Source organism: Littorina saxatilis, linkage group LG11 (assembly GCF_037325665.1).
Source record: "Littorina saxatilis isolate snail1 linkage group LG11, US_GU_Lsax_2.0, whole genome shotgun sequence".
Classification (NCBI taxonomy): Eukaryota; Metazoa; Mollusca; class Gastropoda; order Littorinimorpha; family Littorinidae; genus Littorina; species Littorina saxatilis.
The window spans coordinates 25,481,910-25,509,409 of record NC_090255.1 but is presented as its reverse complement, the minus strand read 5'-3'; the positions used below and the strand labels follow the sequence as shown (position 1 = coordinate 25,509,409).

The 27,500-nt window shown below is 40.9% G+C and overlaps 2 protein-coding genes and 1 long non-coding RNA gene across 3 annotated transcripts in view; 1 reads left to right on the top strand and 2 right to left on the bottom strand.

The window, feature by feature from the left end:
* The first annotated feature begins 1,673 nt into the window (after window positions 1–1,673).
* LOC138980140 (ras-related protein Rab-8A-like) lies at window positions 1,674–7,020 on the top strand. The gene is made up of 3 exons (XM_070352974.1): window positions 1,674–2,003; window positions 2,447–2,625; window positions 3,852–7,020. Exons 1-3 carry the CDS (start codon window positions 1,832–1,834, stop codon window positions 4,044–4,046), a joined length of 546 nt encoding a protein of 181 aa, XP_070209075.1. The 5' UTR covers window positions 1,674–1,831; the 3' UTR covers window positions 4,047–7,020.
* A 2,531-nt stretch (window positions 7,021–9,551) lies between these two features.
* On the bottom strand, window positions 9,552–13,280 carry LOC138980854 (uncharacterized). The gene is made up of 3 exons (XR_011460460.1): window positions 13,174–13,280; window positions 11,561–11,757; window positions 9,552–9,977 (listed from the first exon to the last, which is right to left on the bottom strand). It is a non-coding gene; the product is annotated as an uncharacterized lncRNA (long non-coding RNA).
* Window positions 13,281–20,736: 7,456 nt separating this feature from the next.
* Window positions 20,737–27,500, bottom strand: part of LOC138980107 (zinc finger protein 675-like) — a 7,469-nt gene continuing 705 nt past the window's right edge. Inside the window, exons 2-4 of the mRNA XM_070352916.1 lie at window positions 25,990–26,180; window positions 21,495–23,820; window positions 20,737–21,108 (exon numbers count right to left, since the gene is read on the bottom strand). Of these exons, the coding sequence (XP_070209017.1) occupies window positions 22,152–23,820; window positions 25,990–26,162 (1,842 nt within the window). The 5' untranslated portion in view covers window positions 26,163–26,180 and the 3' untranslated portion in view covers window positions 20,737–21,108; window positions 21,495–22,151. The remainder of the gene's footprint in view (window positions 21,109–21,494; window positions 23,821–25,989; window positions 26,181–27,500) is intronic.

The window sequence follows — 27,500 nt, the reverse complement described above, 5'->3', positions numbered from 1 at the left end:
ATTCCTGTTTACAAATGCACTAACCCATTACTTGTGTCCCAGCAGGCTTTAGTAAAACTAAATTAATACCTACTGGAAGATTACCAGTTTCCAGTATGTTAAAATAGGCTTAACCTATCTACTGCTGGACTTACATCAGAACACTAACAGATTAAACTATACATGAATCGCGAGACAAGCGGCAAGAGAAGAGATTTTTGGAAAAAATACAGGTGAATGAGCAAGAAGGCAGAAAAAAGAAAAGAATTCATGAAGAAAAAGAGAGCATGACAGGAAAGAAGAACCAAAAATCTACCGAACAGCAAACTAGAAAGCTCCTGCGGTTCCAAAAACAGGAGGGGCCTTTAATTTCATAACCGCAGTGCCCCACTGCGGGATGGATTTCACATGGCCTCAGAGAAAGCTAAACTGCCCAAAGAACCAGGGTACCGTGGAATCTCCGTTACAAGACCTTCACAAATCTGAGTAAATCAGGTCTTAAACAGGATGGATTCTTATGCAAATTTACAAAGGTTTTGAACAAATCTCAAAAATCAAAGTCTTAAAAGAAGAAAGACCTCCTCCTCCTTCTTCGTTCAATGTTCATAGCAGTTATATCCTTAGCTCGTTGGCAGACCGGCACGGTTGGCCTAGTGGTAAGGCGTCCGCCTCGTGATCGGGAGGTCGTGGGTTCGAACCCCGGCGGGTCATACCTAAGACTTTAAAATTGGCAATCTAGTGGCTGCTCCGCCTGGCACTGGCATTATGGGGTTAGTGCTAGGACTGGTTGGTCCGGTGTCAGAATAATGTTCCACTTTAGAGCAGTTCTGAGTGAGCTATATATGAAGCTATGAAGAAATGGTACTTAATTATGAAAAGACTTGACTGGCGTTTGGCTGAATTGCATACGATTTGAAAGAGATTTTGCCTTGAAGAATCTGCTCAGTTTTCAAGTGATACAGCGGAAAGTCATACAGAGACGTTGACGGTGCTGGTGTGGATGGACGAATTCAGGTTTACACATTATTGAATAAAACAAACTGTTTGTGTGCATGTGTGTGTTTTGTGTGTGTGTGTGTGTGTGTGTGTGTGTGTGTGTGTGTGTGTGTGTGTGTGTGTGTGCCTGTGTGTGTGTGTGCGTGTATATATATATATGTGTGTGTGTGTGTGTGGGCATGTGTGTATATGCGTGCGTGCGTGTGTCTATTTTCGCAATCATACCTAAAGGTCGACACTTTTCAGTCAGCAATAGTACACATCATAATTGATAACCTTGTACTCCCCCTACTCTCACCCCATTCTGACAGGAAACATGCTTTTATTCAAGCCCTGAGAAAAAGTAAATGAAAAGGACATGACATTTTTATTTAAAGATAACTATTTTAATAAAAAGATTGCTAAGGAGAAGAAATAAAACTAAGTGGGGCGTTTTGAGCTTATTTATAAATGATGTTTTAAAATACGAATATATATGGGGTATCAGAATTTTGCACAAAAATGGCCACTGAAGAAATGAGTAAAATGTGAAATACGATTACAATCATGTACATGTTAATACTGTCTACATGTACTTGTTTTCTTTGGGTCACATCAGGGGTCGAGTGACCTATTTTAATTTTACTTCCTGGTTTCAGAAGTAAACTAACTGCAACCTTACCAGGAAAATGAAACAGAACATTTGCTGGGTCGTATGTCAGCAGTAAAGCCAACACCGAATGCAAAAACATTTCGCTAACTTCATTTTCAGTTTGACTTCTTGACAGACTTCCGATATTGTACAGTCCATTTGGGTTTGATGACGTAATCTTTTTAGACTTCAATATTTAAATACTGCACCAGAACGCTTCACGAAATGTCCAGAAACGAAGAGAAACGCAACGACTATGCGTTCACGATTGTGCTCGGCGGCAACACGGGTGTTGGCAAGACTTGTCTGCTGTCAACATACGTGACGGAGTGTTTCCCTGAAATCGTCACGGCCACCATTGGCGCCGACTTCAAGACACGAACTATTGATATCGATGGTGAGTAAAGCGGTTTAGTTGTTGTGCAGATGTTTTTTGTTTCAATAGACAATCGGAGCCGCCCCGGTACGCGTCTTTGGGGTAGGACATGTCACAACCGTTTGTTCGTCTCTATTGAGAGAGAGAGAGAGAGAGAGAGAGAGAGAGAGAGAGAGAGAGAGAGAGAGAGAGAGAGAGAGAGAGAGAGAGAGAGAGAGAGAATGTTGTAAGTTCTACATGCAAAAAGTGGGAGAGTGGGAGGGAGAGTGGGAGAGAGAGAGGGAGAGAGAGAGAGAGAGAGAGAGAGAGAGAGAGAGAGAGAGAGAGAGAGAGAGAGAGAGGGGGGGGGGGGGGAATACAAAATTGGCCGAGGGATAAAATATGTCTTTCCCGTAGGGATGCAAGACCTAACAAAGGTAACGAAGGTAAATAAACTTGAATAAAATAATGTTCTTATTCAAAAGGGAAACATGTGAAACTGACTTTCTTCGACATCGCTGGGCCGGAACGGTTCAGAACCTACGTTGGCATGTACGCCCGTCAAGCAGACGCCATTGTCCTCGTCTATGATGTCACAAATTGGCAATCATTTGAGAGCATTCGGGAATGGCGCCAACGTATGGACCACTGCGCCAAACATAAGGTGAGCTTACATTTGAGGTTTGCAAAGGCGATATAATATACTTCGATCATGTTTATTTCTTACATCTGATTTTGCTTTCCATTGAGTGAACACACTGACAAAGGTGACTGCTTGTTTTACCCCTTGAGTGCCAGCTTCTTTTCACTATCGGGCATTTCTGTGTCTGTGTGCCAGCTGAAAATTGAGTGAACACCCCCTGCATTTTTAAAATCATAATTACTGGCTTCTTCACTGACCAATTTTGATTCACAGGGTCAATGCATATATATAAGACGGGCGCAGTGGCGTGGTGGTAAGGCGTCGGACTCCTAATCGGGAGGTCGTGAGTTCGAATCCCGGTCGCTGCCGCCTCAGTGGTGGATTAAGAGTGGAGATTTTTCCGATCTCCCAGGTCAACTTATGTGCAGACCTGCTAGTGATATAACCCCCTTCGTGTGTACACGCAAGCACAAGACCAAGTACGCACGGAAAAGATCCTGTAATCCATGTCAGAGTTCGGTGGGTTATAAAAACACGAAAATATCCAGCATGCCTCCCCCGAAATCGGCGTATGCTGCCTGAATGGCGGGGTAAAAACGGTCATACACGTAAAAATCCACTCGTGCTAAAAACATGAGTGAACGTGGGAGTCTAAGCCCATGAACGAAGAAGAAGAAGAAGAAGAAGAAGAAGAATGCATATATAGTGAACTTAAATTTTGGAGATTCACTTGAATCATAAAATGCTTTTAATTTTTTTTAATTTTGTGGAATGTTCACTAATTATCACAACCACTTGTACCAGTCATTTTGTCACAATGCAGGGGATGATGACTCTTACAGTTATTACTTGACCCTGAATCATCATTATCACCATACAACGATCCTTCCTCTTTACTGTCTATGTTATTTTTGATCTCTTCCAACACTTCAAGAACAGAACGTTATAGTATATAATTATGTAAAAAGTGATAGTTTTAGGTATATATATATATATGAATTTTGACTGAGAAGAGAACGTGCGTCCTAAAATATTTCATGTTAACCTCGATTTGTATATTTGGCAGGCCCCAAGCTTCCCAAAAATACCCATCTGGTAGAGTCCGCTTTTGGGTGCACAGACGACTGAAAGAAAGTAAAATCGATTATCATGACAAAAAGCGCTGTATTTCAGCAATGACTTGGTAGATTGCTTGAAGGTGCATGTATGAAAAACTCTCAACATCCAACAATCATTCTTTTTTTCAGGTGAGACGAATGTTAGTCGGGAACAAGTGTGACCTCACCAGCCGTCGCGTTGTGTCGCTGGAAGAGGGACGTGAGCTGGCAGCGACGACATCAATGATGCACATGGAGACTTCCGCCAAGACTTACGCTAACCTTGAAGCTCTCTTCTCTGACCTTGTGCGCAACCTCATTGCGACCTCTGAACCTGGAAAGTAAGACTGGCCAACCCTTTTCTTCCCAGCCACAAGGTCGCCGCTGGTGAAAAGGTGTAACTGTTGACCTTCGTGTGACCTTTACTGTGACTTTACTGCTAGTTTCGACCCTCGACCGACTCTGACTGATCAGTTGAGTTAAGTTCCACGTCCTCTTAAAGGCACAGTACGCCTCCCGTAAACCATCACAGATACTGTCAGGCTTTTACACACAGTACAAACACCCTTTCATTTGAACACTCACCGAACGGGAACATCCTAGGTGCCCTACGTAAAGAGCAAGCAATTTTCAAAGAATTAATTTTTCGGATTGAGACCATCTCAATCGGACCCATCCTGAACTCAGGTCAAAAATGAGTTACTTCCCTTCAATTGGCGTGGAGCGATGATTGTGCATTTTGGCGCTAGACCTAACTTTTAAAATTTAAATAATAAATTGACAGCTTGTTACACAAACATTCTTAAATCATAAAAGAATTATTTTTTCATCAAGACAAGATCAGTACAATTCGAAGTTTTGAAAGTTTGAAAAAAGAAAACCCCGGAAGCAGGGTAACGCAAAGTCGTGGTTTTCGTAGCAGACGACGGTTTATAGGCAGTCAAAAGCCATCGCTCGAGTTCTTATGAACCACATTCGTTTGTTTCGTGAAAAGTCAGAGGTACATAATAACGTGCTATTGCAGATAAGCTCACAGCGAACCGCATTCAAATTACAAACTGACGACTGCATTGTCAAAAAGGGAAACTGGATCACACGGGTTCACGATGGCTCAGGGGTAAGATAAACCACGCAAAAATAAATTCTTTGAAAATTGCCCGCTCTTTACGTAGGGCACCTAGGATGTTCCCGTTTGGTGAGCGTTCAAATGGAAGGGTGTTTGTACTGTGTGTAAAAGCCTGACAGTATCTGTGATGGTTTACGGGAGGCTTACTGTGCCTTTAAGCCTTTCTAAGACCTTGATTTTTTCTCTCCAGATTTTCTGTTCATATACTCTGTAACTACCTCATTTTTGGAGACTGATCCCTTCTTATTAAGGCCTGCTATTCTCTGATATTTTGAGGTCCTAAAAAGGGGCTCCCACTGTCTTACATGTACTTCATAGAAAGCTGTGAAACCATTTCTAACAATCTTTCTTCTTTGTCGTGGTCAGTATAAAACTTATGCCTTAATCACAGTGCAATATCGTCGTCTGTGTGTGACAGGGGAGGCTACCGCTCCTTTCACAGCAGACTCTGCACCCGAGTTGTTGGCCTTTAGGTCAACACCCGTGGTTTGTGGAATTCTGTTTGTGATGGGGTCTGGTGGTTTCCGATTGTCTGTATGTTCATGGAAACCTTCGGGTTTGCATAACAGTTTTTATAGGGCTAAGAAATTAGCCCTAACTTTTTCAATCCTGTTTGATTGCACTTCGCTTCCCGAGGTGATCGCAGTGTTTCGGCACACGGTTACATCTGTATTGCCGAATGCTTCGGGATGTACCTTATAAACACTTACCGTGTCCCCTGGACAAAATACTGGTTTCACGAGGTACTTTTTGCTCTCTATGGTACAATTTAGTTCATACTTTCAGGGTCGGTCGAACTATTTAGTTATGTATACTAAGTCTTACTCAGTTAGCTTAAGGTCATAGTTATAAAGGGGTTAAAAAGGGCTGCAGCGCTGATCGATGAACCCGAAACTTTTTGATTTTATCTGTGAAAATGTGTAAAATTGTGAAAGGTGTCCAGCATTGATTCTTCTTCAATGGAAACATTTTGTCCTTGCACGAGTAATACGTCACTCCATTGAATCCGACACATCATGCATTCATCTGAAGCGTTTGGTCTTTTTCTTTCCTTGCAACTTTACTTGTTTACAATCAAATTTGTTTTCAAGATACAATATCAGCTTTATGGGATTGGGAAGCGAATGTTTGACTTTTTAATTTCTGAAACTTTTTTTTTTAGTGCAAGTGTTTTTGGTATGCAATATGAAAATCATGTTAGTAAATGTGTAAATGTTTGATGAGAACGGTCGTTAGAATAATCATTCATAGAATTATTATAGAACATCCGCATTACGTTCCCCCCCACCCCCCCCCCCCCCCCCATGCAGCTCCACGCCTTGAAGGAGCCCCCCGTAGGGGCAAAACTTCGGCATTATTATTTATTAAACATGTCATATTCGTTTGAGTAAAATAGTTGTCACACATACATGGGTCCTTCTCTGGAAAGGGGGTCCAGTTGTGTTACACGGAGACTTAAAAAAACCTGCTTCAAAATATGACTATTCATGTTTATTTGAACGTGTAAACGGAGCAAGAAGATTCTTTCTCGTACCATAATAAAAAATAAAAAAACCAAGAATGGTAGGTAATTGGAACGTTCATTATTCACAAAACAACACTTTACATTTACTAGTACGTCGACCCAGAGACATAGATGTATGTATGTCTCTGTCTCTGGTCGACCCAAAGGTCGTTGAACTGGTAGACAGACAGATAGACACTTATGAAACAGATAATGAACTTATCTCAAGATCGTGTGGCTACTCGCTTACAAAATGCCGGCGAAGTAAATACAGTGTACTAGTAGTGCTTCTAGTAAATGTAACGTTTACCTTTGTTGTGTCACTACTAAACGTTCAAATTACCCACCATTCTTGTTTTATATTCTGAATTTTGGAACGTTGGCAGTCTATCTGTTTTTGGATTTTTTCTCGTACCATGTTGATTTTGTTGAGCAGTTTTTATAGATCGAGTGTGATGGTGTGATTGACTGGAGTGAATGTTTCTTAACTGCAATGTCAAGACAAATTCCCAACCTAGCTTGGACAATAACAGATTCTGTAATCTGTATTCTGTTGAAAATCACGCTCCGTGGCGCCCAAACACAATTACGCGAGTCAGTTGACTTATATTCGAACGTTTGTATCATGTATTTGGAGTCTTATAATTATATGTCTGAAGAAGAAATAAAAATCACATTAAAACCAAAGAAGAGGAAGTCAAGTAGAAGGTGTCAGAACAAGAGTTGTGTGTGTGTGTGTGTGTGTGTGTGTGTGTGTGTGTGTGTGTGTGTGTGTGTGTGTGTGTGTATAGTATGGTATATGTGAGGTGTGTGTTGCCAGGTCTGTCCTCAGGGGCGTGTATAATTCGGTGACATACATGTGCAAACATCAATTGCCAAGCAACCATGACTCGATCTGTTCCAAATACCAAGCTACTTTTTTTTAAGAAAAAAAGAGAGATAGTTGAGCTTAGATCAACTTCAGATACAATACTTTGTATACAGCTGGTATATTGCGTGGTTAAAGCCAAGAAAACAAGCTTTAATACATGTGTACGTTAACAACTAATACACATGTACAACAGAGTCTTTCAGGTAAACAAAGTCAAAGAAAAAAAACTTTATAATTAATCTGATATTAAAATTACTTTAGGTAGCAGATTAACAGTAACAACTCAAATATTTTCTTCAAGAAAAAAACTTCCTGAAAAGCCTGGAACACTGCGCAACTCTACCAAAAATAAGAGAGATGAGAACTTACTCAAGTCATTGTCTCCCAGGTACGGATATATATCCGTACACCACTCATATGGCTCTATATGACCATGTAGGGATATATCCTCTCAGACTGTTAGCTTCAGTCGCTTCCTGTAACGTCCATCAACGCCTGCATTCCAGCGTGTTGATACACAGTTACTACACAGTTACTACAATTCTGAGTGACCTGCTGCAGCACAGCTGGTCTCAGCTACAAAAACCTTGGTCAACATAGGTGGGGTAGAAAGTGTTATCCAACATCCCAACCTGCATTTACCCCCCCCCCCCCTCCCCTCGATCCCCACCCATTATAAACAAACACGATTTCCGTTGTTCTTAACTAGAGAAGAAGGAAAGCACTTCATGAAACAAACTGAACCTCCAGAAATGAGGTGCAATTGCTGTCGCCTTGGGTTATTCAAATGTAGCCTTTTCGTTGAAAGATGGAATAACAATCGATGATGAATAATTATGATGAGACCATGTTTATGAGGTGTTAATGACTCTCTTAATTTGGACTACCATTTGTGTGGACAAACACACGTACAAAGACAGACACGTCTTTCTCTCCATTTTGTCTACAACAAATGTAACAACAGCAGCAGACAATACTGGCATGGTGATCTTTATTCCTGTGTCTCTCTCTTCCCTCCTCCACTTTGCCTACCCGACCAAAGCCGGGTGGCACAACAATGCACAAATCTACATCTTCTCAGATAGTGGAGCTCACGACAAGAAACATGTCCTCTCTCTCTATCATGTGTCTCTCAAAGTTCTCTTTCACTTACTACTTACATTTGACCAAAACAAGCCAAATTTGTGTTATGTCTGAAGATCTTTAAAAACCTATAATTGTGTGACATTTGGAGGCTAGCTTTAACAGTATTGGCGTTAACCGCTAATTACCGGTATTTTACCAGTTGAAATGAGAAAATACCGGAAAATAATTGGCTGCCGGTATAACTTACCGGTTGATTTTTAGAACTACCTTTTTTTTTCGCTGGTAAAACAACAAAACCAGTGCTCTGAGTTGGACTCTCACTGGTTCCAATGACCAGCCTACCTTTTTTTCTGGATAGTTTTCATCATAAAAGTGTGTGTACCAGTTTGAAAAAATATTATCGCCATCACTGTATAAGAACATTAGAGAAATCCTCAATGCTTAGTTCTCAGAAACTGTAAACGACCCCGCTGTGACCACAAAATTTGATGTGTCAACCAAACTGGGGTCATGTCAGGAAATCATCGAACCCTAGAACTGTATATAGAAGCTAGCAAAGTTTTAAAGCTCTAGCTTAAAAAACATTAGAAATAAATTTTAACCTCAACGTTAAGTTTTTTTGTCAACGGCCGGCTGGCCCAATACTGCTCATTCCTAAGACTCTCCTGATTACTCAGGAGAGTCAAAAACTGCATGTGCAATGTTGGTATATATATATTTGGCTTTGAAACTCAAAAGTGGAACTATAAAAGTTGTTTTGCAATTGATGAGAATTTTAACTGGCCAGACGATTGCTACTAGTACTAGCCCGGTGGATTTTTTTACTCGCCCTTGGCAATCGGGCGGGCGATTTGGCCATCCCTGGTATAGATAAGAGTACCTACCCAATCAATACTGGTATAAATTTGTGTCCTCTCAGCAACGACTCGCACTCAAAGAGGCGTCAGCGGTCCCTCCGCAAGTGGAAAACAGGCTGTGCACTGCATTTTGAACCCTGTCAACACCATACTTCTTGCGCAAAGATGCTGCTGGACCTGTCTCTCTGGATGATGTTTTCTTTGGTGGTTCTTCAAGACCATAGCATCAATGAAACACTGCACGCAGTCTTTGCACTTGTACGGTCTTTCACCAGTGTGGGGTCTCCTGTGCTTTTTCAGTTTAGCAGCACTCTTTCTTTTCTCCGTGAATAGTTCTCTTTTTTTTCTCCATAAATAGTTCACTCTTTCTTTTCTCCGTGAATAGTTCACTCTTTCTTCCCCCCCCCCCCCCCCCCCGTCTCTTTTCGCACAGCGTCCTCATCCTCGTTTTGTTTGATATCTCCAGTGTCTGACAAATAAATGTCTGGTTCGGCCTCTAAATCACTCTCAGTGGTGTTTACTGATCCCTCTTTCATCATCAAGCTTTGACAAGGAGACCGCTTTTGCAGATTGGAGAGAAGCAGTCACCTTGAGTGAGGATGTGCTAGATTGATGTTTCACAAGCTGTGATGATGGTTCTTGCTGAGATGCTGGGGCTTGGTGCGAACGCTGTGCTGGGTGTGAAGGGGCCTGCCTCGAAGTTGGCAGAGATGAAGGGTGTGGCAGGTGATGTGGAGAGGGCTGACAGTTTGAACAGCACAACCTCAAAAGACCGTCGCAGACAACACACTGCGGGCCGAACGAGTCCCCGACGTCCCTCTTGGTTTGATAACTGAAACGCATCAATAGAAGAAACTTTAACATCAACTTTCCACAATGGTAACTAACAATGTATGTCACAAGTTGGGACTCAATAAAAGCCAGCAAAGAATAAAATAAACAACAAAACAAGAAAGGTTCAATTATTGGAACATTTCATTCAAGACCAATTACGCTTCACAAGAACTTTCACCTATTCTTGATTTGGAATGTTAGCAGTAAAGTCTGTTGTGGGTTTAAGCCAGTAAAGGAAATAAGAAATTGACATGTTTCACGATGTTAAAATGTAACAATGTTCAAATTGTCTAAAGGGAATAGCTCAATTAATAGACGATGTTCGGAGATTACTCTGTCAGGATTTGCAAGCATCGTGGAAGAGTTGCGCCCCGCTTTAGAGCCTGACAAACAAAAACACGTGGTTGATCAGTTAAAACCATAATCGCAGTGAATTATTGACTCTGATGTGTATGCCATGCAGTGTCCACTCGATATGAATCATGATGCTTTTTGGCTCACGAAGTGTAGCCTATGCGTTCGTAACTTTGTCTGTCTGTGCGTGCGTATGTGCGTGCGTGCGTGTGTATGTCTGTGGTAGAAACTTTAACATTTCGTCATTTGAAGACGTCACATTATGGCGTAAGAGGGTTAGACGTCACGCGAAGGAATTACTGAACGTCTCGGTCATTGTTTTTTTGTGTGGGCCGAGACTAGTTGGCAGTCGTGTCCCTGTAACTTTGTAAGTAGGCTACATGCAGACAGACAGATCTAGATCTAGTGTCTCGCTTTCTTGCACAGTGTCACCTATGCTTACTGTGTGTGTGTGTATGTGTGACTGAGTGATTGAGTTTGTTTTACTGTTTGTCGATTTCTTACGTGAGCCTTGAAGGCTTCACCTCTTGTTTCTTTTGAAAATCTGCACAACTGAGAGCCACTATTCACTGGGGATGGCCTGGAGTACATCAGATCGCTAAGCACACGTTTTCCAAACTCCCGTGACCTCAAGCAAAACTCATGTGACCTCAGGCAATTTTTAAGTTGTCACAGCTATCACACTGGGCAAATAAATGATCATTTAAACTCTAATGTGTACATTTTCGACAGAAATGTGGTCATATCGAGCGGACACTGCATATAATACACATCAGAGTCAGTTATTTGCTGCAATCATAACAGGTCGAGCACATGTTATTGTGGTGTGTCACCCTAAAGCGGTGCGTAACTCTTCCACAACACTTGAAAATCCTGACAGCGATATTTTCAAAAAACGTCTATTCAATTAGTATATATATATATTAATATTTTTGTAATTCAATCATGCTATCATACGGTGGGACGCTATATATTATACTGTAAAGCAAACACTCAAAATCATTTTATGTGACGTACACTTATGTAAAATTTAACCTGATCATCTAGCTGGTGAAGTAAAAATGACATACACACAAGTAATTACAAAAATTAATTCTAAAACAATAATCAAAGCACAAAAAGGAGAAATAAAGTATTTATTAATACACAAATTTCAGAAACTTTTGCATGCTTTGTCTGTACATTTAATGATGATTTGGTCATCATAAGTAACAGCATCACACTCACAATGCAATGAGAAATGTAGCTATGTCAGCATCTGTTGAAAGACCCTTTGAAGCAGCAATGCTGCGCCAGAGCTGAACGATGTCTTCCTCCAGTACAGTAACTGGACAGCAGTTGTCTCTTGGAAAGAACATCAGCGTGGGCTGATCCAACCATTGCCATACACAACTTTCTGTTTCCATCTCTGAACAACTGTCCACCTTCAAAAAAAAGAAAGACATTTTTTCTTACAAAATATGCACTGTATTCGAACCTGCCTTGGTGACCGCCTCTTGAAAACTACCAACACTGACCACAGGGTTTCATTTACTAGTGCGCCCTGCGCCATTGGCGCATTAAATCTGAAAATGTCCCATCACAATTCCCTTCAGTGCGTCAAAGGGCGCATTGAGATTACATACCACTGCGCCACCAAATGTACACTTTACATCGGATCACACACACACACACACACACACACATATATAACACGATATAGTGGCTAATTCTCAGATGGCACCATATTGCACCATTTTGCATCTTTAGTCAAAACGCGTACGGGCCTCTTTGGTGCTTCTTGCCTTACGACTACAGGAATTTGGTTGAGGGGGACAAATGTCCCATTGCCTTTTTCTCCCAGGTTAAACCCTGTGACCATAATGGCCATCCAAATAGATTCCTGACATAGTTCTTTCCTAAATAATTCACCATTCCATAAAGGCTGCACCTGCCTATAACCACCACTTTTTGGTTGGTCCCTTGGGTGGTCCTAAGGTTTGACTGTATATGGTCAAAAGATCAGACACAGCTATATGTAGCAGCCGGCTTTATGGTTAACATGTCCAATATTAAAGCTGCACCTTGAATATATTTAATTTTTCTTTCAAAGCTGAATAAATTTCAATTAAAATGGAACGCCTTTTTTTCAAGAGTTAGAATAAGCATAAGGGAGAGAGAGGTAGGGGGAGAGACAGAGAGAGACATGCAGACAGAGACAGATCTGAGACACAGAGAGAGAGAGGGGGGGGGGGGGGGAAGGCAGAGAGAGATATATCTGGCCAGGGAAGGTGATCTGAAAGTGCAACAACCTGTGCAACCAGCCCAAGCTGCTGTCTTGCACAGACTTTACTGTGTTTTGATTCAAAAACACCAACCTAAAACAGTAAAAGCCAAAGCGAAAATAGCTCATGTTGCAACTGTGTTTACTGTTGGTTACATCTTCTTAGGCCTAAAAAAAAAAAATAGGTGTGGTTAGGGTAACCCGACCTACCCTATTTTTAGGGGCCGACCCTATAGATAACTTTTTATTACATTTGTCCAAAAAAACAAAAAACACCAAGAAAACGAGTGCAGAAAACGCAATGAAAGCGAAAGCGCTCGAGTCGCACACTTATTTCCCTGTCAAGAAGGTTTAATTTGTACACATTAGAAAAAAAGTTTAAAAAAAAAAAAGTGATTGCCTACCTTCCTACCCTATCAATATTTTTTGGCTATGTTACCGTAACCACACCTATTTTTTTTTGTTGGCCTTAGCAGTATTCAAAGCGTATGCAAAACAATCAGAGAGAGTGACTTCGAAAAAAAAATCAAGCAACGATGTCACACCCCTTCAAATACCAAAGAATAAGAAGAATTACCTTGGACAGCGTGAGGACACAGCGGTTACATGTGCTGCAAAACGTGACAATCACAACATTCAACTCGTCTGCTAGAATCTGCACAGAACGACTTCCGGTGAAACATCTTTTTACCGAAATGAAAGTTATTGTTTTCCAAATAACAAAAAAGAAAGCTAGATGATGTATCTAAATAAAACACAAATCTTTCAATGTACACGTAGCTGTATGTTTTACCGGCGGGAGGGTTATGTGTGTTTATTCCCCCCTCTGCTTCTTTACCTCTGTAAACTTGTAGAGCTAGTTATTTTTCGATAATGACCCAGCAACCAAACAAATAACGAGCCAGCAACAGCCTGAATCCTCGATAGTGCAATGGGTTAAGAAGCTGTTCTGTTTTGGTACTACTTTTGCGACTGAAAAGTTCCGAACGCTCTATACGTACGAAATATACATCTCTGGAGCAAACAATACAAACATACCGCATTTAAATTAACAACTACAGGCCTGAACACATGAATCTCCATATAAAATCCATGAGTTAGGTTGTTTTCTGAATCTAGATCTGCCGTGCACACACCGTTCATCACAAGCAAATTCCCAAGGCAAGTAACTCATACTCTTGCCGACAAGAGTAGTTCCCCTTCTTTTAACGCAGTTTCTTCGACAACAATCACGCCGTGGATCGTGTAACTCTGCATTTGCGCCACCGCAACTTTTTCAGTGCATTACGCGGACGAAGTAGCACGCTGCAAGATAGGTCTCTCACAGAAAATGAAAATTTGTAGGACTTTCAGGCATCATCTAGATTCTTCATTAGTACATTTTACAGAAGTATATACTCAAGGTCTAAGGTACGTGCTTTTTTAGTCGAAATGTCATGTTTCGGCAGTTCTGAAGTCCGATTTCTGCTGGAATTGTAGCTGAAATTGCACAATTTGTCCCTTCCCTCGTAACTTCAACGAAACAGCACCAGTTGATGCATTCCCGTGATGATATCCTGTGAGCTAAACATGTCCTTTGTATTCTTGATGAATGCTGTTGCACAATTTTGTCTTTGGGTGACGCACGCGGCAAAAGAAAACACAAACAATTAGACTTCATGTTATACGCCACCGATGCTTGGTGTAATTCGCCACCGCAATTTCACGTCTTGGATGTTATTCACCACCGCAACTGTCTAATGAATTGCATAATATGTTGAAGAGTTCAGTGATTCTGTCACTTCCAATTGAAAATATTGATTTGACACGTACGCTCACATGGTGACAATCGTACAACACACACTCACCATGTGGTACGAAGGATTAAAGCTGCTATTAGGAAATCAGAATTTGGAAAGATTTTTTTTTTAATTTTTGCAGATGGGCGGAATTAATTTACAGTTTTGAAATGGTGGAGGAAAACAAACTGGTAGGACCCGGAAGAAAACCACTGACGACAAGCTTTTAATGCATAGCGTAAACCTAAATTCACTTTATGAACTGTCCCGGCAAGGGATTGAACCCGCGGCCAAGGAAATCAAGCGGATCATAGGGGCAGTACGCTATCCATTCTGCCATTCGTCGCCTTACACTAAGTAATGTTCAAACCATGCGGAACGTTTTTGTACATTCTTGTATGTGTAGTCAATCTTCCGAATGTAAATGAATGCATAAGAGAACATGAGGACAAACTTTTCATCAGCGTGCCTTCCTAAAAGTGAAATCTCATTGGTGAAAACGTTGGTCTTCATGTTCTGATGTGTCTTTATTTTGCTGCGTAATCTGTTCAGATCATTACTAGCAGTCATCGATGCATTTCCCACTTGTAAATATAGTATTTTTTCACTCTTACGGGTAAGCACTGTTATATTTCCTATTGATGTCATCATACCCTAAACCTCTTGAATCTCAGTCCCAGGGATTTTTTTTGGGGGGTCATATAATATAAGCACATTCCAGTACATGTGGGTTATACACTCAAGTACAGATAAGCATACTTTTCATACAGAAGAAGAAGAAGAAGAAGAAGAAGAAGAAGAAGAAGAAGAAGAAGAAGAAGAAGAAATACTACAGTTTGATTTGTCAACTCATGGTGCCTTTAAATCCTTTGCATAGGCAACATCACGCCACGCCCCTGAGTTTAAAACTTGCAGCACTAAAGTTAAAATGCTCCTATCAATTGCTGTCAGTTTTGTGACAAAAATAAAGGTTTAAATGCCTCCACGATGTTGATGCGTTTGAAAATAACAATTTGCGTAGTGCGGTGGCGAATAACAAAAAATGCGGTGGCGAGTTACATCTAACATTGAATTGATGCGGTGGCGAATTACAGAGAGTTGTTGACACTCTGTTTTTATCTGCTTCTTGCAAAGTATACATGGAACTATATACAGAGAAACTACACGTGGAGATTCATAAAACATTAAAGTTATCAGTGAACATGTCCAAGAATAACCAGTAATCTCCGTTTTGTTGCATTTGACGCAGAAACTGAAAATATGCCCAAAACATGGGGAAACGAGAAGAAAAACAGATCGTCACGATCACCAGGGCCATCAAAGCATCAAAAAATATATACAGAAATATAGCTAAGGATATAAGTTAGTGAAATGCAACACTTGAGAACATGCTGAGTGCCTAGCATTCTAACAATTTAATTTATCATTCGAGAGACCTACCTCGCAGCTTGCCTCTTCGTCGGCGTGAAGCGATAAAAAGTTGCGGTGGCGCAAATGCAGAGTTACACGATCCACGGCGTGACAATAGAGACATCCAGATTTGCCTTCGTCAAAAGTTCGTGAGTTCCGATGTTCGCGAGTTTGTTGAAGTGGTGACGTCACATCCCGTCACGGTCACCACTTTCTAATTTCGGTCCAGATCTACGCGAAGTTCTTCGTGCGTTCGTCTGTTTTTCGAAACAGTGATGACGAGTAGTGTTATATATGACGAGTCTTTTTTATCGGAATATTCCAGACATCTGAATATGCTGGGTACACAAGCAACACTGAATTTTTTTTTCGATTTTTAGATTCATTCCTGTAAAATCTCCCAACTCTAAAACAAATAGGTCTAGTGGAAAGAAGTGTCTTGTGCAAGAGAGATCAAGGGAGATAATTGGCAGGATATGTCGCCCGTCGACTCAAGTTCTGAGTTTTGTGTGGGTATCCGTGTTCATGCACTAGGCCTCCAAAATGAACAGTTTACAGATGCACAGTCCACATAACCGTCGTAAAGATATCAAACTTTAACACTGCGCACATAAAACATACTTTTAACATTATGAAAAGGACTAAAAGTACTCACGAAGATTGCTGATTGAGGTTCGTCAAACATGCCTTTTTCACCACGCAGATCCCGATCTTCGGCAAGCAGTGCCGAGCGCCAAAAACCAAGCGCATGCGCATTGAGGCACAAAGTTAAAAATAGAGAGGAAATCCCCACCACCGACGAATGTTCGTCTGACGAAGGTTGAATCTGGATGTCCTAAACTGACTGCAATCCGACGGTCAGTTTTCAACAATATTTCATTTTACAAACAGATTACACGCAACCAAATGCACACATCTCATCAATTTAAACAACATAAAGCGGTTTCATACACTATTTTCCCCAGAAAACTGAACTTCATACAGTAATTAACGTTGGAACACGGGTGCAAAAGTTCGTCTGCTAGTCCCATTAGACGAAAGAACATTATCCTAAACGATACTAAAACATAAACAGAACACACAATATCTGCCTTTACCGCCACAGCAGAATAACAGCATATCTGTGTACTTGATTTTAGTCTAAAACAGGGAAACTGACAAGAAGTGTTAACAGAATGGAATGATTTGCACGGAACTATACAACCGCGCATTAATCGATCGCCTGCGCAGGTTGACTGGTTGAGTGATTCGGATTCGATCAAACTTTCGCACAAAAACTCCTGTTTTCTTTGAATAACTGAAGAAAGGAGGAATAAAGAGGTTACACACCTCGTCTCAGTGATTACTAAAAATAATGGTCTCAGTTCGCGGTCATGAAAAAGCTCGCTGAAGCTCGCATTTTTCATGATCCGCCAACTTCGACCATTATTTTTAATAATCACTGAGACTCGGCATGTAACCTCTACGTATTGAGCAAGTCTCAGTGTCCCTGAAAACCTGACCGGTCACGATTTCATCTTTCGCCTGTGTACATATTTCCCCCTCGACATATACTCAAGACTGAAATGTTGTTTCCTGGTAAAATTAGGAAGTGAAATTATTTATGGACGAAAAGCATGTCAGTTTCTTGCATGTGAAGAAAATTGGTGGAAAAATTTAATAGATTTCACCCTCCAAATCGAATTCTTCGAAAACGTGTACTGAGTGGTTACGTCCCTTGAGTAAGAAGGAAAACATTTTAGGGGATCATGCCAATACGTCCCAGTACCATTGTGTCCCAATACCATTGCGTCCCCCAAAAATGCCGTCTCATTGCGTCCCATTAAGCAATCCCATTGGGTCCCAATACCAATGGGTCCCAGTGCCATTGCGTCCCGTACCATTGCGTCCCAACAAAATTGCGTGTCGATAGGTCCCAAGAAAATTGCATCTCGATACGTCCCATAAAGGAATCCCATTACGTCCCCGTACCATTACGTCCCAAGACAATTGTTACTTGAGCAATGCTTGAACGCTGCGGTGGGCAGTGTGTGTGGGTGTGTGTGTGTGGGGGGGTGAATGGGGAGGTGAGGTGGGCACAGTGAGGTGTGGGCCGCGGAAGGGGGGACCCGCGGAAGGGGGGATGGGGTACGTGATCATCGTGGTCAGACTGGGGGAGAGAAGGGATGGGTGGGTGTGAACAGTGATTAAGGATGGAGAAGAGATAAATAAATAAATAAATAAATAGACATACACACAATCTGAGATATTTCGTTGGTCAGACAATTTTTAATTCATTATATTTTATAATCTGATGAAAGATGACAGGTCCCTTTTTTTAGCAAGACCTTTAATTCAAGAGTCAAAATTTATTTTGATTTTAAGTGACACGTAGAAGATAACATATTGTAACAAATATTATGACCCCTTTTTTTCCTTCATGATTTTTCATAAAGAAGAAATGTACTGTCTGATTGTGCAGTTTCCAATAATTATTCTGTGTTTGTCAATTATTGTTCTCCAGACACAGAGAGAGAGAGAGAGAGAGAGAGAGAGAGAGAGAGAGAGAGAGAGAGAGAGAGAGAGAGAGAGAGAGAGAGAGAGAGAGAGAGAGAGAGAGACAAGACAAGACAAGACAAAGACAAATTCTTTATTAACGAGGGTAATGGCATAAGCAAACAGGTGTTTTTTTTACATCCAGCCCTCGCCCATGGGAGGGTTTAATCTAATGACAATACGTTTAAAAAATGTTAGAATATGAATCAAAGAAGTAATAACAAGCAAACAACCGAACAAACAAACGATTAACAGACTAAACAAACAAACAAAAACATACATACAAACGAACATAACATAAGAGAGAGAGAGAGAGAGAGAGAGAGAGAGAGAGAGAGAGAGAGAGAGAGAGAGAGAGAGAGAGAGAGAGAGAGAACTCAGAACCCAGAATGGTTTATTATATTAAGGCCACAGAGAGAGAGAGAGAGAGCCTGAGAGGCAGAGAGAGAGACAGAGTGAGTGAGCGAGCGAGTGAGCAAGAGAGAGAGCAAGAGAGAGAGAGAGAGAGATAGAGAGAGTCACACACACACACATACACACACACGCACGCACACACACACTGAAACACACACACGCACACACATACACAGACATACATATACACACACAAACCAGGAGTGAGAGCGAGAGAAAAAATGAGAAAGAGAGAGTCGTCAGTAAGTAGTGGTATTGACACGAAGCGATAATGACACGTAGCACTAAAAGATGTAGTGCTGTCGATACGTAGTGATAATGAACGAATGATAGCGACTTATCGACAAATTATTTTTAGCACTAATCAACGTAGCGATAGCGGCACGTAGCACAAATGACACGTAGGACAAATGACACGTAGCACAAATGACACGTAGCGCTAGCGATATGCACCCGGAACCTATCGATACATTTTTTGGTCAATGTCCGTCCACATGTTTGTCCGACATCACCGGTACACATCTTTTTATTTTATTTTTATTTGTGAAATACTGCTATGTACCGACAAGTTTTGTAATAAAAGTGCGTTTTGTAATAAATTTATTACAAATCGTGTTTGGCTTACACAATTTTTATTACAAATCGTGTTGAACGCGTTTTGCAATAAAAATTGTGTCATCCGAACACGATTTGTAATAAATTTATTACAAAACGCACTTTTATTACAAAACGTGTCGCTACACTGCTACAGTAATATCTCAAAAATTAAATTCACTAGTATTGGGACTTAATGGTACGGGGACGCAATGGCACGTAATTGTATTGGGACCTAATGGTACTGGGACGCAATGGTACTGGGACCCAATGGTATTGGGACGCAATGGTACTGGGACGCAATGGTACTGGGACGTAATGGTACTGGGACGTAATGGTACTGGGACACAATGGTACTGGGACGTATTGGCATGATCCCCATTTTAGGATGAATCAAATTTCTAAGTTAAATAAAACAAATTGGTTGGACAAATTTGGCCCCATGAATGTAAGGTACACAAGGTTGCTCATCAGTACTATCGAAGGGTGTTTTTTTGTTCAGTGTACAGTTTATACTAGATCAACCGATATATTGTTGAAATTGATTATTAGTGGACATATTACTTAGCATCTTGAAGTGACCAAGGAAGATTTTACATAATTTTTTTTTTTACTGATCTTTTCAAGTTTGACAATAGACATCATTCACATGTAGGAATGCTATAGTCGTCTTGTGTATGTATGTTTTGGTGTACGTACCAAAGCAACAGAAAATGATTGCTCATAAGCAAAGTTATTGTTAAACAATCTAACACACTCACAAAATTGTGAGCTCCTGTCGTGTTGCCATAAAATTCTTTATTTCTTTTTAACCGGGAGTTCTATTGCTCTACACCCATGCATTGTTTGAGCATGCTAAATGGGTTTGTGAGGAAATTGTTGGTCAACCTTCTTTAATGTCTGTGTTTTGACATTTGTTCCAAGGTCACTCACATACTCTCACAGGACATACAGACAGACAACCCCACAGGCAGAGAAGTATATGCACTCACATTCTTACACAAACACTGACAGTCAAGCAAAAATTAACACACATTCTTGCAAAAAAATAATACTGTGGAACCCCCCTTTTAAGACCTCCAAAAATCTGAGAAAATCAGGTCTGAAAAAGGAGGGAGTCTTAAAATGGGGGTAAATTTACAGAGGTCATAAAAAAATATCTGAAAAAGCAAGGTCTTAAAAAGGAGGAAGTCTTTAATTGGGGGGTCTTAAAAGGGGGGTTCCACTGTACATAGACACACATACCGGTAGGTTGAAGTTGCGAGAACAGTCAGACAGATAGACATAGAGACAGACAGACACAAATCCCTGAACAATCACACATACTGCACCTTGATTTCATCTAGTGTGCGCATTCACACCCACACACACACACACACACAATCAGAAACAAGATGGGAGTCTTATCCTTTTCTTTCACAGAATTTATTCAATCCTAATCTGTCCGTTATAACAGCCACAACAACATCAAAGGATCTGTAATATTCAACAACACTCACTTTTTCTAATTATTGAAGTCTGCCATTCAACAAAATTGGAGAAAACTACCATTCAAACAAACACACAATGAATGAATGTATATATCCCTGTTTATATTTTATCTTCTCTTGAAAAATACAGCATACACATCACACAATTGTTTTATTAGCTTAAACACAAACTGTATGACACTGTAGAGGTACATCACAGTAAGAAAATCTACATGACTAATTCTGCTACAGGTACATGTATACATATTACTTTTTGCAAAATAGGTCTTGTTCTGCATCAAGTAACCTATGCTAAGGCAACAACAACAAAAATTGTCTGTTTCTGGTCACCCGACCGACCCTAAATTTCGGCGCCGACCCTAAACTTTTTTTTTCCAAACTCAAGATGTAAGATGTCTCAATTCTTCTTTTCTGTTTCATCATGGAAATATCAGACCAGGTAAACAAAGAAAAACATGTCATACTCTTTCAGTCTTTGTCACAGATTTGTAAATGTGTTGAGTGTCTTGTCTCTATGTATAGTGAATCCAGTCTCTTTGCGCGATTTTTAAAGTTAGTTTTATTGGTCTACATTTGGGGTAAAAAAAAAAAAAAAAAAAAAAAAAAACCTCCCTACCAATCCTACCCTATTTTTTTTTAGCCATGTTACCAGAAACAGACAATCTTTTTTTGTTGGCCTAATCACTCAAAGTCAGCAGGAACCCTGCATTTACAATTGTGACCCTCCACCACGGAATGAGTCGCGCGCGCATGTCACCTAGCTCGCGCGGTTCTGTGCTAGGCTTAATAATAAGTCCGGGGAGTGTCTCAGGTAAGAGTGTTAGGGTCACCTTAGTCACAGGCTTATAACTCAAACAGTTTTCACTCTTTTCTAAAACGGTTTTCATAGAGCATAAAAAACTCTTTAGGAAAATGTAAAAATATGAAAATCATGCAAAGGTGACATGCGACTCATTCCGTGGTGGAGGGTCACAATTGTACATCATGTAGTTTCAAAACAGCTCACAAACAAGATACCATTGACTCCATAACACTGAAGATGCACAAATTCCAAGTTTTGAGAAGCAGTTAAAGCATGGGAATTATCTCCGTTAATTTTTAAACTTTGAAAAACTGCAGCAGAGTAACTACATCAAGTTTGACAAAACAGTTAATTCTCAACCCTTGCAGTAAACGGGTAGAAGCAAAAGTGAATGGAGGTAGCATTATGTTACTATATATAGCTGGCGTTTCCCAGATTTGCATATATGGGTTCTCTAGCATGAGCCATCGGGTGCTCTGAGAGTGGGAGGAAATGGGTTAATGGAGATTCAACAAAGTGCTTTATCTTCATATCACGCAAACGAAACGGACTGATTTACAGTCTGATGATCTTGTGTAGTTTCGGGCAAATGTGCCGTCTCTGAAATTAAACCTCTCTCAGGATGACAACGTTTTTGGTGCTTCTTCATAACAGTGACTTCAATAAAAGTCTTCAAGCAAACTTTGCACCTGTACGGTCTTTCGCCTGTGTGGAGTCGCCTGTGTTTTGTCAGGTAATCCCTGCGCTTAAATTTCGCAGGACAGAACTCGCATGCGTAGGGCCTGTTATCTGAATGAATCCTCAAATGCAGAGTGAGGGAAAACTTATGGGAAAAAGATTTGCCACACAAACTGCACACAAAGGGTTTCAGCCCAGCATGCTTCATACAGTGTACTCTCAGGTTGAATGGACGCGCAAAAGTTGCTCCGCAGTCTGTACACGTAAACTGTTTTCCCGTATGCTGCTGCACATGGTCGGCAAGATACGACCTAGTGCAAAAATTGACGCCACAGAATTCACACTGGTGTCTTTTCTCTTCATGTGTATCCATGTGACGTGTTAACAGCTTCTCACTTCTTCCCACATAGTCACACTTAGAGCACGGAAACCCTTTTTTCTGTGTATGAACTGGTGCATGCTTTAGCAGGTCCCTTCTGGAAGAAAACTCTTTTCCGCAGTCTGGACATGCAAAGGGTATCTTGTGTATCAGCTTCTTGTGTACTCTCTTCTCCTCCATGGTCGAGAACGTTTCAGGACAGTACCTGCAATGGTATTTATGCCTAGCATTTACATGTCGTTGCTGCTCCCGTTTCTTTTTGAACTTCTCATCACAAAGACTGCACTCAAATTGCCCATCCTTTCTGCTACGATTTTTTAAGCGTTGTTTTCTCACAACTCTCCATGATTTCCTGGTGGGTTCCGTTTTAGATGTCACGGCTTCAGCAGCACCTGCACAAGCCTCAGCCATAAACTCTTCAACAGTCAGATAGGGCTCTTTGGCTGACGATGCATGCCGTTTCTTTGGGGACAGTTTCTCCCTTCCATCCACAATGCTAACATTCTCAGCTGTGTTTTGATTATTTGTATCTTTATTTCTGTTTGAATTTGGGGGTTTGTTTGTTTTTTTGACCTTCTTTGGTCGACCTACTTTCTTTTTCTCAGAAGATTTGATTTCTGCAGTGCTGGAAATATCAAGGATTGGTTCTGTCGAGTCAGAGTAACTATCACTTGGCTCTTTCTCACTGTGAGATGTCTGATGAGATCTGGAGAAAGGTGCAACTTGCAGAGGAGTCTCAGTGGGTGCCACAAGCAATGACGCAGTGCCAGACGAAGGGGTTGCTGGCTGCGAATGTTGCGGAGATTGTTGCTGGTGTGCAGATAGCAGGGGTGAAGATTCAGCTTGGCGTGAAGACTTATCTTGGTGTGACGACTTGCTTTGGTGTGAAGATGGGGCTTGGTATGATGGAGGAACTTGGCACGCAGCTTGATTTGAAGATTTGCCTTGGTGTGAAGGCTCATCTTGGTGTGACGACTCGCTGTGGTGCGAAGATGGGGCTTGGTATGATGGAGGAACTTGGCACGCAGCCTGTGGAGTTGATGTTGTATGCTGGGACAGCAACTGACATTTTGGACAGAACAATGTCAAGGGACTGTGGCACTGGACGCAGAGTGAATCAGCAAGGTCTCTCTTGATGTGGTATCTGGAAAAAAAAGGACAAGATGAAAAATATTTACATACATTTACTGCTGTCCTCATGCCATACAAATCAATAATATGAACACATCACTTGCTAACATTTAAGTGAGTGCGTGTGTGCATGCATGTGTGCTCCTGGGGAAGGAAGGTGCATGCTTTGCTGGCTGCTTATGCATGCACGAAATATATATATTCCAAAGTACTTGCCTTCCCAATGCATGTATGTTCAGGTTTGTGTGCTCGTCTCTGTGCGTGCATGATTCTTTGTTTTACATGAGCACTCAGCCTCCTGTTCGATTTGTTAAGTTTTTTTCTCTCAATCTCTTGATTCACGACTTGCAGGACCACGTGACCCAGCAAAACAGACCCAAGGTAAAGGTCATACAGCGGTTTGTGGGGGGAACCAGAACTTCCGGTTAGAAAACACGCAGAAAAAAACACATGGAACTTTACACATGGCTTGCTTTGTAAGATTGATCAGCACACAGAACCCATGTACACCATAACCCAGCTGCAGCCACATACTTTGCAGTGAAACATCCTCCCATATATATAATTATCACATGCTAAAACGCGTGGGAAAAATGCGACAGACTCCCAGTCACTAAGTTCAGTTTGGGAAAAAAAACCAAGAAGCGATTACTTCCCTTTGTTTAAAATACATGACCTAATGATACATTAATTCTTGTCCAAAAGCGTTGTTTCCAAGTGTTTTCATTGCAGGTTTGAGGCCCCAAACACACATGGGAAAGCCGAGACTAGTAATGGCGGCCACCATGTGCTATATCCCAAACCCTGCTACAAGTCTGGAATAACACATTAAAATACACATATTAAAGGCACAGTAAGCCTCCCGTAAACCATCACAGATACTGTCAGGCTTTTTCACACAGTACAAACACACTTTCGTTTAAAAACTCACCGCTTGAGAACATCCTAGGTGCCCTACGTAAAGAGCGAGCAATTTTCAAAGAATTAATTTTTGCATGGCCAGCCGGATTAATTGTTCAGTATCACAATTGGACGCCTCGTTTTGGCGCTAGACCTAACTTTTAAAATCTAAATAATAAATTGACAGCTTGTTACACAAACTATTTAAATCAAAAAAGATTTTTTTTTTCATCAAGACAAGATCAGTACAATTCAAAGTTCTGAAAGTTTGAAAAAAGAAAAGCCCGGAAACGTGTCAAGCAAAACGTCTTTCTCGTAGCAGATGATGGTTTTGCATAGCGCCAGTTCCTCTGAACGGTCAACCGCCACCGCTCTATAGTTCGTGTGACTCGCAGCCGTTTGTTGCTTTTTAGATTGAGAGGTACACAATAATGTGCTATTGCAGATAAGCTTACAGCGAGTCGCATTGAAATCAATAACTGACGACTAAATTGCGAAAAAAAGGAAACTGGATTACACAGGTTCACGATGGCTCAGGGGTAAGATAAACCAAGGGTGTTTGTACTATGTGTAAAAGCCTGACAACGAGTGACAGTGTCTGTGATGGTTTATGGGAGGCTGACTGTGCCTTTAATTCGCACGCACATAGTTATCCCAACGACATAAAATTACACACATAAACATTCATTATCACACACACATTCATCTACCTGCCGCGGACATCCAAAAATATTATGAAATTTGTTTTTCCTCGGAAAAGAGAAAGAATATTTCTTATATCCGGAGTCTCCGTATATATAAGAAACCAACAATAATTTCCCCTGGACTTTTTTTATAAGTGGGTTCCACTGTATTATTTTTCATCTCACAAATCAAAATATATAGAGAAGAAAAAAATGCAGTTGTTCCACCTCTTATTCTGATCATTTCCTTCAGGTCCTCTATATATATATATATAATATTCAGTTCAAATAATAGATGATGTTCGGAAATACCTTTTACTTGGGGAAAAAAAGAGGGCAAACAAACCCGCATGACATTGTACGCCAATCACTAGCAAGCAGCGTACGTGTTGCTACACGTTGTCAGGGAGCATGTGTAAGACACGCAACTCAATAATGATTGGCCTTTTTTGTCATGTGGTTTTGTAAGCCCAATCCGTCACCCCGAGTTTTCCAAATTTTTTTTGTAAGCCCTCTTTTTTCAAAGGCAACCTTTTGCTGCTCATAAAATCTTGAGTTATTTCCGGAATTTGTCTAATGTTTCGTTGAAATTAACTTACAATGTAAGGAGAAACCTGGCGATGTCCACATCTACTACCAGTCCCTTTGATGCTCCAACACTGCGCCAGAGTAGAATGGTGTCTTCTTTGGTCACAATTATTGGACTTCTGTCAAATGGTTCTGAGAACTGAACTGTTGGCTGGTTGAATCTTGTCACATTTTCTGCATCCATTTCTGCAGCTATACCTTCCTGAAACAGTAAAATAACTAAAGCTATATATATATAGTCTTCATGTAAAACATACTCTGACAAAAAAGGAAACAAAACAACAACAACAAAACAAGAAATACTGTTCTGCCACAGTGCCCTCAAAACCCACACTAACGGATAACAATTAATTAATTTGAGAAAATTGTGTCTTATGACAGATATTGACTCTTTCAATCATGTTGTTAAATTAACAGACATAGCACATTATTGAATTTTAAAAAATCTTGGAAAACTCGGGGTGACAGATTGGTATTAAATTAGGGCTGATGGGGTCTATGTCGACTAAAAGAGTGGGATTCCCTGTAGGTGGAGTTCCTGGAGAAGGATTTCCTGTATACAGAGAATCCCACAGGGTGGAGTTTTTCAATAAAACTTGCAAACCATACTCGAATTTCTAAGAAATATCAAAAAAGATTGAAAAACATCAAATTCTATCGATGTCGCCAAGCATCACGTGATTTCAGCGATATAAGCGACACGCTACAGGAACTAAATCCTGTGGTATTCCCTGTATACAGGGAATCCCCCTCCAGGAACTCCACCTACAGGGAATCCCACTCTTTTGGTCGACATAGACCACAGGCGGAAGGTATCATCCACTGGACTACTACTATCACAGAAAGACTACAAGGTACGTCACATCACCTTCGAGTCTTCTGTGTTCTTGGAGTCGCTTCCTGGGGAAAAATATTGTTCAAGACGGTTTGCCTCTTCCTACAGTCTGTGTAAGGTCAAATAAATACAGTGGAATCTTCTTCTTCTGCGTTCGTGGGCTGAAACTCCCACGTACACTCGTGTTTTTGCACGAGTGGAATTTTACGTGTATGACCGTTTTTACCCCGCCATTTTGGCAGCCATACGCCGCTTTCGGAGGAAGCATGCTGGGTATTTTCGTGTTTCTATAACCCACCGAACTCTGACATGGATTACAGGATCTTTTCCGTGCGCACTTGGTCTTGTGCTTGCGTGTACACACGAAGGGGGGATTGTTTGAACTGTATGTACCTTTACTTTTCAGCTTCCGTCCGCTGCAGGTTGTTTTTAACTATCATTTGGACGAATCTTCGTTTGCGAGCCGCTAAGTCCCACCTTGCGTCAAATCATGCAGTCCGCATCGAATATGCATACCAGCGCTCATTGGTCTAAAACATATATATGTAAATATTGTGAAGCAAAGGGAAGCTACCCACGGGAAAATAATCATCGAATATCCTGTTATTAACCAATGAGCGCTGGTATGCATATTCGGTGCGGACTGCATGATTTGACGCAAGGTGGGACTTAGCGGCTCGCAAACGA